The sequence below is a fragment of the Panicum hallii genome, chromosome 4 (assembly GCF_002211085.1).
Source record: "Panicum hallii strain FIL2 chromosome 4, PHallii_v3.1, whole genome shotgun sequence".
Classification (NCBI taxonomy): Eukaryota; Viridiplantae; Streptophyta; class Magnoliopsida; order Poales; family Poaceae; genus Panicum; species Panicum hallii.
This window is the reverse complement of record NC_038045.1, coordinates 5,690,038-5,702,124: the sequence shown is the minus strand read 5'-3', so window position 1 is coordinate 5,702,124 and position 12,087 is coordinate 5,690,038. Positions and strand designations below refer to the sequence as shown.

Here is a 12,087-nt window from a genome sequence, read left to right as displayed (position 1 = left end):
AGAATTACAAAAATAAATCGATTTCCGCAAGTCACGCGTCGCGCCACATTCCCCTGTCCCCAGGAACCTCTTGTTTTGCGACTCCGGCGCGCCGGAACAAGCTCCCATGCCCTTCATCTGCCTCCCTCAAGGCCATCATCGGAGAGGATCACCTGCAGCCACGCAAATCCTCCTAGATTCGAGGTGCATGGAATCTAGGAGGTGCGCGAAAGCAATGGGAAGTTTCTTACAGGAACTGATCCCACATGCCAACAGGGTCTCCTCCCTTGTGTCCCAATGTGTTTGTTGGGCTCCGGGCGGTGCAGGTCAAGGCATCTGCTGCCGGCATGTAATCTGTAACCGCCTGTCTCCAAAACGGTAGCCAAGCAGTATCTCACTGGCATATATGCATATATATAAAAACCCATGCGAGCAGCGGTAGATGCCGCGGAAGCGCAGAGCGATCGCACAAGCAGAGCTCGCCGGTCAACTCCGAAGCAGCGCAGCCAGCCACCATGGAGGTGGCCGCCGCACGAGACCTCCTCGCCCCCGGCGCCCTCCCCGCCCTCCTCCTCCTCGCCGGCCTCACCGCCGTGCTCTACGCGCTGCGCCGCCGCGGCAGCGGCGGCGGCGGCCTCCGCCTCCCGCCGAGCCCGCTGGCGCTGCCCTTCCTGGGCCACCTCCACCTCCTGGCCCCGCTCCCGCACCAGGCGCTGCACCGCCTGGCGGCGCGCCACGGCCCGCTCCTCTACCTCCGCCTGGGCTCCGTGCCCGCCGTCGCCGCCTGCTCCCCGGGCGCCGCCCGCGAGGTGCTCAAGACACACGAGGCCGCGTTCCTGGACCGCCCCAAGCCGACGGCGGTGCACCGGCTCACGTACGGCGGGCAGGACTTCTCCTTCTCGGCGTACGGGCCCTACTGGCGCTTCATGAAGCGCGCGTGCGTGCACGAGCTCCTGGCGGGCCGCACCCTGGACCGCCTCCGCCACGTCCGCCGCGAGGAGGTGGCCCGCCTCGTGGGTTCCCTGTCCCGGAGCGCGGCGGGCGGCGACGTCGTCGACGTGGACGCCGCGCTCATGGGGCTCACGGGGGACGTCGTCTCCCGGATGGTGATGAGCCGGCGGTGGACGGGCGACGACAACGACACGGAGGAGATGCGGGGCGTCGTCGCGGAGACCGCCGAGCTCACCGGCACCTTCAACCTGCAGGACTACATCGGCGTGTTCAAGCACTGGGACGTGCAGGGCCTCGGGAAGCGCATCGACGCCGTGCACCGCAAGTTCGACGCCATGATGGAGCGGATCCTGACGGCGAGGGACGCCGAGAGGAGGCGGCGGCGGGAGGAGGACGCCGCCGGCGCCGGCGAGGAGGCCGCCAAAGACGTGCTGGACATGCTCTTCGACATGCACGAGGACGAAGCCGCCGAGATGCGGCTCACCAGGGATAACATCAAGGCGTTCATGCTGGTACGGCCATGGCGATTACTATTTTTCTTCTTCTTGTATTTTACTGATAGTATTATTATATAGTGCAACGATATATATATATTTCGTAAATGTCAGACTGCTGCGTAGATCCAATCAAGCATCGGGTCAAGTGAAAAACGAAGAAAAATAGTTCCTTCCATGTGATTGATGGGAACAATGTATCCAACGCTACGCTAACATCGAGAGAACTAGCTATTTCTAGAAGTAGAAAAAAAGATTCTTTTTGTATCCATTTTTTTTAAAAAAATAGAGGTTACTATTTGGCTATATTTTTGGTAAATTTTATCAAATTTGAGCATCCTTTGACTCCATGTAAAATAATTTGGCTATCGAGTTCATTTCCAAAAAAAAAAGATGTTCATTTCGGAGATCAAGTAGTTTTTCCCTAACCCGAGTAGAAAGCTGCAGGTAGATCATGTGACACTTCTAATCATGTATGACCTGCACCCTTTTTGTGCAGGACATCTTCGCGGCGGGCACGGACACGACGACGATCACGCTGGAGTGGGCGCTGTCGGAGCTGATCAACAACCCGTCCGTCCTTCGGCGCGCGCAGGCGGAGCTGGACGCCGTCGTGGGCGCGTCCCGGCTGGCCGACGAGTCGGACGTCCCCAACCTCCCCTACCTGCAGGCCATCGCCAAGGAGACGCTCCGCCTGCACCCGACGGGGCCGCTGGTGGTGCGCCGCTCCATGGAGCCCTGCAAGGTGTCCGGCTACGACGTCCCCGCCGGCGCGACGGTGTTCGTGAACGTGTGGGCGATCGGGCGCGACCCGGCGAGCTGGGGGCCCGACCCGCTGGCGTTCCGCCCCGAGCGGTTCCTGGAGGGGGAGAACGCCGGGATGGACGTGCGCGGGCAGCACTTCCACCTGCTGCCGTTCGGGTCCGGGCGGCGGATCTGCCCCGGCGCGTCGCTGGCCATGCTGGTGGTGCAGGCGGCTTTGGCCGCCATGGTGCAGTGCTTCGAGTGGGCGCCCGTGGGGGGCGCGCCCGTGGACATGGAGGAGGGGCCAGGGCTCACGTTGCCGAGGAAGCACCCGCTCGTCTGCACCGTCAAGGCCAGGTTCGACCCGATGCCGGCTCTCGCCGCTGACGAGGGTGCGGCGGCGGCGGCGGCTGCCGGTGAGGAGTGACGGCGGCAATCGTGTTCGTTCGTCGAGCTGGCATTGGATTTGGGTTGTTCTATGAAAGTCAAACTCTGCTATGTTTTGAGGTTGGGAATTGGGATCACAACAGTAGTAGCCGGAAAATGTGAATCTACATGTAAATGTGACCACAAGATCTATCTCAGTCGTTGATTTTACTTTAAGTTGATTTTCTTACTTACCCATATACTCTCACGTACCTATGAATTTTTTCACCTATTGATGATCAATCTCACCATTAATTTGAAAATAAAGAGCCACGAGAACACATTAAGCTTTTGTGGTCTTGTCGGTTGTTGCCATGGGCCTATGATGGGCTATCATTGGTCAACTAAGGCCACGGAAATGGAAATGGCTCTCACAGCCCAAAAACTGTTGCTGCTTTTGCCACTTGATCCACGACTTTATCAGCGTCACAAACCTCGCTTCTTGCCTACTTGGCACGACACCATGTTGCTAAATTCCTGGTGCACGAATTATCCTGGTGCAAATACTAGGCGACGCTTGTAAGAAAATTTTGTGGTGCATTAGCAGCTCCATTATCAGCAAATACTGCAGAGCATTATCAGCTCCGTTGTTCTACAACCTAAGATTTTTTGTTGGTTGACCCTTTGGGTATTCATTGTAACCTAGAGTCTGAGCTTATATTCTTCTTTATAAAATAATAATCGACAGTCTGATTCGTCATAAAAAGAAAAAATAATCAAAGCTGCCCTCTTCTGTTAAGAGCTGTGCTACTACTCCAAGCTCGGCTAACCGTTAAGGTTGTGTTTGGTTGAGCTGTGACTTTTGAAAAAGTAGCTTGAGCTGTGAGCTGTGAAAAAGCTGCTTTTGGTTGTGGGCTATGAGAAAATTGAAAACTATTTGGTAAAATAGATATGACTTTTTGGAAACACTTACAAGCGGACCCCACGTATCATTCACAGTCCACCCCACTCAACTATCTCCCTCTCTCGCTGACGAGCCCACTCGTCAGTTCTTCTTCCTCCCGGCCACCTCCTCCTCTCCTCTCCAACCACCACCACTGGATTCCTCGCTGTCGGGATGGCGGCTTCCTGCCGCCGCCGTCATCACACGCTGCCGCGGAGCTGGAGCCCACGCTCGGGCGGAGCAGGGCGGAGCGGCGCCCGCGCTAGGGGTGGAGTGGAGTTGGGGAGCAGGGCGGCTCGCCCGCACAGGGCCGGGGAGGCCTGCTCGCAGCGGAGGCACGCGCATTGCGGCGGCCCGCCCGCGGCAGAGCTCGCGCGCAGCGAAGGCTCGCGGCGGCGGCGGCCCCTCGCCCGCGCCGGGGTTGGCGAGGCCTACCCGCGGCGGCCCACCCGTCGGCGGTGAAGCTCGCACCGGCTGAGGCTCGCACCAACGGGGACCAGCGAGGAAGGTGGCGACAGGAACCGACTAGAGAGGAGCGGTGGCAGCAGAGAAAGAAGAAAGATCGCTCGGGAAAAAATAAACAAACCATTTTCTTTCATAAATAGTGGCAGGTGGGTAATTTCGAGCAGAAGTTACCCCTCACAGCCAAGAAAAGCAGAGGGAAGGTTGCTATGAAGATTGAACTAAAAAAAAGGTTAATTTTGGGGACAGCCAACCGTTTTGGTTAGCTTTTGCTTTCGGGGAGCAAAAGCCACATTCAAAAATCAAACCAAACATACCTTAAGTGTAAAGCTTAAAAACTGGGCCCGCTGACAGGAGCGAGCGTCAAACAAACATTTGATTTGATTCTTATAGAAAAATGATGAAGAAATAAGCACTTGATCCTTCTTAACTTACCATCCTATATAGGTCTCATCTACTTCTTGGCACGGCAACGTACTAACATGCTGCTAATGTTTGCATCCACCAATTGTTTCTACCATTGCCCTGTAAGAAGTGCGTTTGGAGTGGAAACATATTACAACGAAATTCATCTAGATGTTTGGATCCAAATGCTAATGTCCAAAAGTTTTAAATTTAGCACCAATCCATTTAAACACGAGTGCTAATACGTTAGGCTAAATTTTAACTCAAAAATTTTAGCAAAAATATGAGCGCTAACATGTGCTAAAGTTTAGCACTCAATTTTAATCGATCCAAACAGGCCCTAATCAGCTTGTATTATCCGTGAAGTTCTCCTGTGAAATTCTTGAGCTCCGAGGCACGTGCTCTCATCCTTATTCTCGAGCCAAACGTATATATAGTTATTACACTGAAACACGCTGTCAAATCTCAAGCTAGCTGCTGAAACATCTACGATCTTGTTGACTGAATGAGTTCTGCTAAGGTCGAACCGAATGAGTTGACTGCAGCAGTGTGATCTATTTTTGTGTCCAGTATCACAGTATTGGACCAGTTATATATCCTGTTGCCGCGCAGTGATAAGTGGTTAAGATGGGAAAGCTTGCTCATGTCGGCCGGCAATGTGCCGCTGAGCTGCCGGTTGTCACCGAGCATTAGGTACTCCAGCAGGATGCAGTTACCTAGGTTTGCCGGAAGGTTGCCAGAGAAGCTGTTGTTGAAGGCGGCGATACCAATGAGCTTCCTATTAACGCAGAGGGTCTCCCGCAGTGGGCTGGAGAAGTTGTTGTTGGACACCTCGAGGTTGCGCAGCGGGGAGTGCTTCCCGAGCTCTGCTGGTAGTTCACCGTTGAACCAGTTTGTCGAATATTCGGATGTCTCTGAGCTGCGGGAGCAGCCCGATGCTCGCCGGAATTGTGCCGGTGAAGCGATTCCTGTAGAGAAACATCAGATCCAGGTTCCTGAGTTTGCCGAAGGCTCCAGGAATCTCTCCAGTGAGCTGATTCTGCGACACGTCGAGCTCAACCAAGTTCACCGCCGTGACGTCGCACGTCAGCTCGCCGGAGAGGGCGTTTGCGTACAGGTAGACGAGCTCAAGCTTCTGAAGCTGCCACACCCACGCCGGGATCGAACCGGTGAGATTGTTCGACGACATGGCGAGCACCGTGAGCTCCGTGAGGCTGGCGAACGCCTCCAGAATCTCCCCGATGAGGTTCATTTGGTCCATCCAGAGATAAGTCAGCTTCGTCAGCTTGGCAAACTCCAGCGGCGCGGGCGCTGGCGAGAACGCGTTGACGGCCAGCGAGCTCTCTGATCTTGGCAAACTCAAGATCAGAGAGCTCGCTTATCTCTGCCGCGGGGTCCGTGAAGCGGTTGTTGTCGAGCACCAGGGACTTGAGCGCCGGGAGCCGCGTCACCGCTGCCGGCACGAAGCCGTCGAAGCTGTTGCTCGGGAGGTTGAGATCCTCCATCACCGGAGACAAGCAGTCGACGATGCCTGCCGGGAGCACCCCGGTGAAGGTGTTGTTGGAGATGTCGAGGAAGCGGAGCTGGGCGCAGGCGTAGAGCGCGGCGGCCGGGAAGGCGCCAGTTGTTGGAACCGCCCAGGAACGCTCGATCTCACACACACTCGCGACAGCGACGCGAGGAAGAAGATGAACAGTGGATTTGGGCGACGAACGCCGCGGCGACGTAATCGCCCTGTATCTTGGCTTGATTGACACTAAAAAATGGAACAGCTCACCATCCCAGAGGAGCACGGGGCTACAAATAGACCGGGGTCGCCACGGAGCTAACCTCCACGCCCGCTATTTCCGCCATGACCCGCAGGGCCCGCTCGATGTTGTCGTGAGCCACACGCTCGTCCGGACGACGCGGCTTCCTCCGTGCAAGTAGGCGCCACGCACACCGCCCCCTCACTGACACCGGCTGAGCCCACCGCAGCACACCTGCTCGCGAGCCCGACGCCCTACAACCTGAAACGCGCCACAACGCGCTCGTACCCCACCATGGGCGCAGCTCCTCTGCTGCTCACGGCTTACCGGCGACACACGCCTATACACACAGACTCGATGCACACAGCACAAACACGCACACGACAAGCTTAAATCCAACACCAATGAGGATGTTGTAGGAGAGGTCGAGGCGGTCGAGGTTCTCGAGCTCGCACACGGACGCCGGGACTGAGCCGGTGAGGTTCAGACTCCGCAAAGAAAGCTCCGTGACAACGCTGACGCCGTCGGCGCACACGACGCCTTTCCAGCTACAGTGGTCGGCGGCGGCGGCGGGGTCCCACGACGCGAGCTGCCGGGGGCTGCCCCAGTCACGCTTGGCGGCGAGCAGCTTCTCGCCGTCGCCGGCGGCTGAGCGATCGGATCTGCACTTGCAACCGAGCAGGAGAAATAAGAGGATGGTGACGGGGAGGTAGCAGGCGTTGGGTCGCGCCATTATTCTCAGTTTGCGGCGTGAGGGCGAGCAGCGCCAGCGAGCTTATTGTAGCCTTCTACGCAGTCGTTAGACTGACTCCAGCGGCGTGCTGGTACTCTCTCTATGGAGGATACTGTAGCGCATCATCGCTCCATCGGTATGCTGTAACGCGTGCGGTAAAATGGAGTGTATGGCCTGCGTCCCGCACAGAGGCAGGGAGTACCGGCGTCCTCCATTGCGTGGGCCCTCCAGCGCATCTCCACGCGCGCGGGCGGCGGGGCGGCAGGGCGGAGGCGCGCGGGAGGAGAGCGGCGGGCGGGGCCGGGGAGGCGCGGGGCGGCGGCGGGGGAGGGGAGGCGCGCGGCGGCGGCGGGCGGGGGAGGCGCGGGGCGGGGCAGGGGAGGCGCGGGGCGGCGGCGGGCAGGGGAGGCGCGCGGCGGCGGGGGAGGGGAGGAAATGAATAAAAAATATGATTGTGGGGTATAGAGGATAGAAATAGAGGACGTTGTTGGAGTAAAATTTGGTATAGAGAATGAAGTCGATATGGAGGATGGAAATAGGGGATGGGATTTGGAGGATATCGTTGGAGATAGCCTTAGACAGCTGAGGTGGGGATGGTTATAGATATCAAAGGAGTCAAAGTGTCAAACTGTCTGTTCTATCTATCGTGTGGACAGGTCCTCGGTCTACGCGTACTGATTAACTACAGTAGTTGTCGTCCAGCTCATGGGTAGCCCTCTCACGGTCAGTTCTGCTGGATTATCTGCGTACTAGTGCTACGGGTACTTCCTCCAAACCTTTCCCCTTTGGCTGACGCTCACGTGTGACGACGTGGCTGGGATTGGGTTCGGGCCGTCAGCTCTTCTGAATGTAGGCGAAATTGTACTGCTACGTCTGTCAAAGTGTGCTCTGCTCCTATGCAAAAAAAAAAAATGAAACTCTATGCTACTTTATGCTGCAAAAGTAAGTAGCTGCTCGCCCTTTTCGTCGGTTCAGCAAAATCGGGTACCAGCCCGCACCTGATCTAGAAGGACCCGTCGTCCCGGACCCCAGCGCGGGTTGGAGCCGGACCGGTGTGGACCCATACGACGGAAACGGTGGTACGCTGGTCTGCGGTGTGGACCTGTGAAAACCACCGAGAACACAATGCATCGAAAGAAAAATAAGGCAGCTGCGGCGGACGGCGACGATGGCCGGCGGCCGGGACGAAGATGCCACGCGACGGCCTCGCTCGAGGCCTTGAGGTGGAGGCTGCGCTCACGGCCGAGGCAGCATGGGAACTGAAGGAGGCTGTTGTGTCCATGTCTGCTGGGTCCTTGGATATAGATGTGGACTCGCCACCGCATCTCCCCATAGAGACCTCTGCTAACAAGGTTTCCCTTCTATCCTTCTTATGTCATTGGTTCCATTACTCTTTCCATATCTATTCATTTTTTTTTTCTGGATTGTATTCAGCCATGAACCCCAGCTCAGATCGAGATTAGGTTTAGTTTGCAAAGAAAGGGATGGGTACAAGATTCAATCCATAGTAATCCCTACCATGTTCTCAGTTCTTGTTTGGAATTTGGATGTAGTATCTTTGATTTATCCTTCAAAAGAGGGACACATTTTTCTCTTTCCATTGCTGATTGTGATATACATTGCCTGAATGATTGAACATGGTGGAAGTAATCTCTGTGTTCATTATCAGTTAGTCTATGTTTCTTCGGAACATGTTTTGTTTCAGAGTTGTTCACTTTGTTCAGCTAGCAAGTTTGTTTCGGTCATCTTATCAGGAGCTTAACTATCATTCTGGTTGGTCTATTCGCTTCTAGACTAACATCTGAAACCATGAATGTCACAGACATTTCTAGCTATGACATAATGTTGACAATAATTATTTCAGGTTATACTGGATGGTGAAGAACATTCTTTGGAAGTACCTGCTGCAAATCCCCTAGAAGATAGCAGCGAGAGAATGAATAGGTTAATTGTTATGCAGAAAAGGTTACTAGAAGCAAAGAAGCGAAAGAGATCAATTTCATCAGTTCACACATCAAATTCTGCACATGTAAGCTTTTTGTGCCAATCTCAATTTACAGTAGCACAAATATTTAGTTAGATTATTATTGCAGCTGGATAATCAGTTAATTATTATTGCAGTTGGACACTCAGTTAACCAGCTCTCCCACTCCGGTCTCTCCAGTTCAGAAAAGAAGCAAAAGAGTTGGTTCAAAAAAATCACTAGTTTGGAGGCATTTCGATACAGGATTAAGGGGTCAAGATCCTGTTGCAGTGTGCAGATATTGTGGACAAGTATATGCATGTGATAGATCCACACATGGAACTAGCACCTTATGGTACCATCTAAAAAGTTTATGCCCACAAGAGCCACTCAAGGGTCAGGGCATGCAAAGGAAGGGCCAAGGGACACCCAAGCAATCTTACAGTATTGAAGACTGCCGCAAAGCACTCACTGAGATGGTAATAATTGATGAGATACCTTTTAGATCTATTGAAGGTGAAGGATTTAGAAGGTATTCCAAAGTGCTACAGCCGAGGTTTGACCCACCTTCAAGAATCACAGTAGCAAGGTATTGCATTCAAAGATATGTTGAAGAAAAGCCCAAATTGAAGAAAATTTTGAAGAATCACATAATATGCCTAACAACAGATACTTGGACCTCCAAGCAAAACTTGAATTATATGAGTCCAACAGCCCATTGGATTGATGATCACTGGAAGCTGCAGAAACGGATCCTTAATTTCTGTTCGGTTGCAGATCACAGAGGGGAGACACTTGGAAAACAGGTTGAAGAATGTTTGCTAGATTGGCGTATTGATCCCCTATTCACAGTCACAGTTGACAACGCATCCTCCAATGGCAAGCTAATTGAATACTTGAAGGGTGTGTGCGAAGACTGGAATGGAGTTGTGTTAAAGAATAAATTTCTTCATGTGAGGTGCTGCGCCCATATAGTCAACTTAGTCATGAAGAGTGGACACGAGGAACACAATCACTCTATCGAGAAGATAAGAACTGCAGTTAAATTTGTGAGGTCTTCACCATCAAGATTGAAAATCTTTAAGAAATGTGCAGAATTAGAGAAAATATCTAGTAGAAGTTTTTTGACCTTGGATTTGGAGACGAGATGGAATGCTACCTACTTAATGTTGGAGAATGTTGAAAAGTTTGAGAAAGTTTTTGCAAGACTGGCAAAAGTGTGCACACCATTCAAAGAATGCTTTGCTAATAGAGATCCTCCCGATCCAGATGATTGGCAATCTGCAAGGCGAATACTGTGTTTCTTGAAACTATTTGAAAATATCACAAATCGTCTCTCAGCCTCTCTGTATGTAACTTCAAGCATTGTTTTCCATGACATAATGTTGATGCGTGCAAAATTGATTGAGATTGCTGGAGAAGAAGATCCAACATTATCTTCAATGGCATATCACATGAAACTAAAATTTGACAAGTACTGGAAACATGAAGGCGATCTGAACTACTTATTATTTATTACTATCATTTTGGATCCTAGATACAAGCTTCAATATTTGGGATTTTTCTTAGAACTTATGTACGGACTAGATGAAGGCAAGGAACTAACTGAGAAAATTGAATCAGCTCTTAATGAATTGTTTGGTTGCTATGTTGAAACTGTTAATGCCTCTTCTTCTAGAAATAGAGGTTCAAATTAATGTCCAGTTCACATCAATGTAGATGAGGAGGATGAAGAGAATCCATGGGATATGCTAGCATCTCAATTAGAGCAACACATGGAGGAGGTTGAGAATGAATCAAATGATTCAGAGTTGTCAAAGTATCTAGCTGATAAGCGTGAGAAGAGAATTAAAGAGTTCGATATTTTAGATTACTGGAAAGTAAGCTCGAATAAGTATCCCGTACTTCCCTTTTGGCAAAGGATGTGCTAGCTGTTCCGACTTCAACGGTTTCTTCGGAGTCAGCTTTTAGCACAGGTGGGTGTATTATAGATCCTCTTCGCTGCAGTCTATCAACTGACACCATTGAAGCTTTGATTTGCGCGCAAAGTTGGCTACAGACATCTCAAAGTAAAGTGAGTGCAAGAGAGACTGCTGAAGAGATTCAAACCTATGAGGAGATTAGAGAAGGTATAGTTTTCGAAATTGAGTAGAAGTGCTGGCTTATGTGTCACAATTGTTAACAATATTCTTTTCTTTTTATTCAGAATTTCTTTCAAAGGACTGCGTGGATAACCAACAACAGATTGGTATGTTCATTATTGTACCAGTGAATTGGATAGCAAATTAGTGGTGATTCAGATTTCTCTAACAAATTAGTTCTTGAACTTCTGAATTGGATAGCAGCTTAGTAGCTTTGTGTTAAATCTGAGTTAGCCTTCAATTATGTTTAAAACAAACTTATGTAACTTGCCTTTTTTATTTCAGATTTCACTGAGTTTGAAGGATAGCAATTTCTGATAAGGTGCATATTTTGTTTATGACAAGGTAAGGCGATTGATTCTATAGGGTCCAAATCTGAAACATAGGATCTATGGGTATGCAAGGAAGCTACACTAGAGATTATTTGTTATGCTGCAGATTTCGTTATTATACTGTAGACATTCGTTGATCCTGACTATACTGCATATTTTGTTGTTATGCTATATAGACATTCATTGATCATGACTATTCTTTTATTTGTCATGTGCTGCAGATTTCTTTGTTACACGCTACGGGTATGCAAGTATGAGAGTATTCTTGGTGTAGTACATCAACTTTATGTGAATGCATTCATAAATTTCCTTATAGTTTAGTTAACTTAAGCTATTGTTAGATTTAAGAAATCTTTTGTATGGAACATGATCAGTTCCCTAGGCATGCCATTCTCTTTTCGTGAGGGTGTTTCTTATGTTGACTCATTGCAATTTCGGATTAAATCAAAGTGTTTGCCAACCCACGCGGCCTTTCTACGCAGCTACCTTGGTCAGAAGCTGCAGCTTATCCACATTCATCAGGAGCTTCATCAGCGCATTGCATGCTTGCCTGTAGGCCGTAGTCTCTCGCGTGCGAGCGTGTGCATCTTGTAAAGCGAACCGCTGCGTTAACCTGTGAAATCAGCTGCCCAAACCAACCCAGCATATTAATTAAGCCGTTAGAAACCCGTCGAAATCCAGCCCGCACCGAACCAGCATATTTATCTTGGCTTGGGTTGGAAACAAATCAGAAACCGTTAAAACCGGACCATGAACAGGGCGAGTAGCTGCTCGTTGCCTGCAAGAAGATGTGTGTCATCAGCTGGTCCATTGATAAACAGCCACT

General features: G+C 51.1%; 2 protein-coding genes and 1 pseudogene across 2 annotated transcripts; 2 read left to right on the top strand and 1 right to left on the bottom strand.

The window, feature by feature from the left end:
* Positions 1-494: 494 nt before the first annotated feature.
* On the top strand, positions 495-2,780 carry LOC112888483 (cytochrome P450 93A3-like). Its single transcript, XM_025954704.1, has 2 exons — positions 495-1,442; positions 1,924-2,780. The coding sequence occupies exons 1-2, from the start codon at positions 495-497 to the stop codon at positions 2,593-2,595; spliced, it is 1,620 nt and encodes a 539-aa protein (XP_025810489.1). The 3' UTR covers positions 2,596-2,780.
* A 1,897-nt stretch (positions 2,781-4,677) lies between these two features.
* Positions 4,678-6,825, bottom strand: LOC112889168 (annotated as a pseudogene).
* A 1,121-nt stretch (positions 6,826-7,946) lies between these two features.
* On the top strand, positions 7,947-11,712 carry LOC112889733 (zinc finger BED domain-containing protein RICESLEEPER 2-like). Its single transcript, XM_025956496.1, has 6 exons — positions 7,947-8,177; positions 8,690-8,854; positions 8,947-10,917; positions 10,995-11,036; positions 11,215-11,274; positions 11,483-11,712. The coding sequence occupies exons 1-3, from the start codon at positions 8,016-8,018 to the stop codon at positions 10,483-10,485; spliced, it is 1,866 nt and encodes a 621-aa protein (XP_025812281.1). The 5' UTR covers positions 7,947-8,015; the 3' UTR covers positions 10,486-10,917; positions 10,995-11,036; positions 11,215-11,274; positions 11,483-11,712.
* Positions 11,713-12,087: the final 375 nt, after the last annotated feature.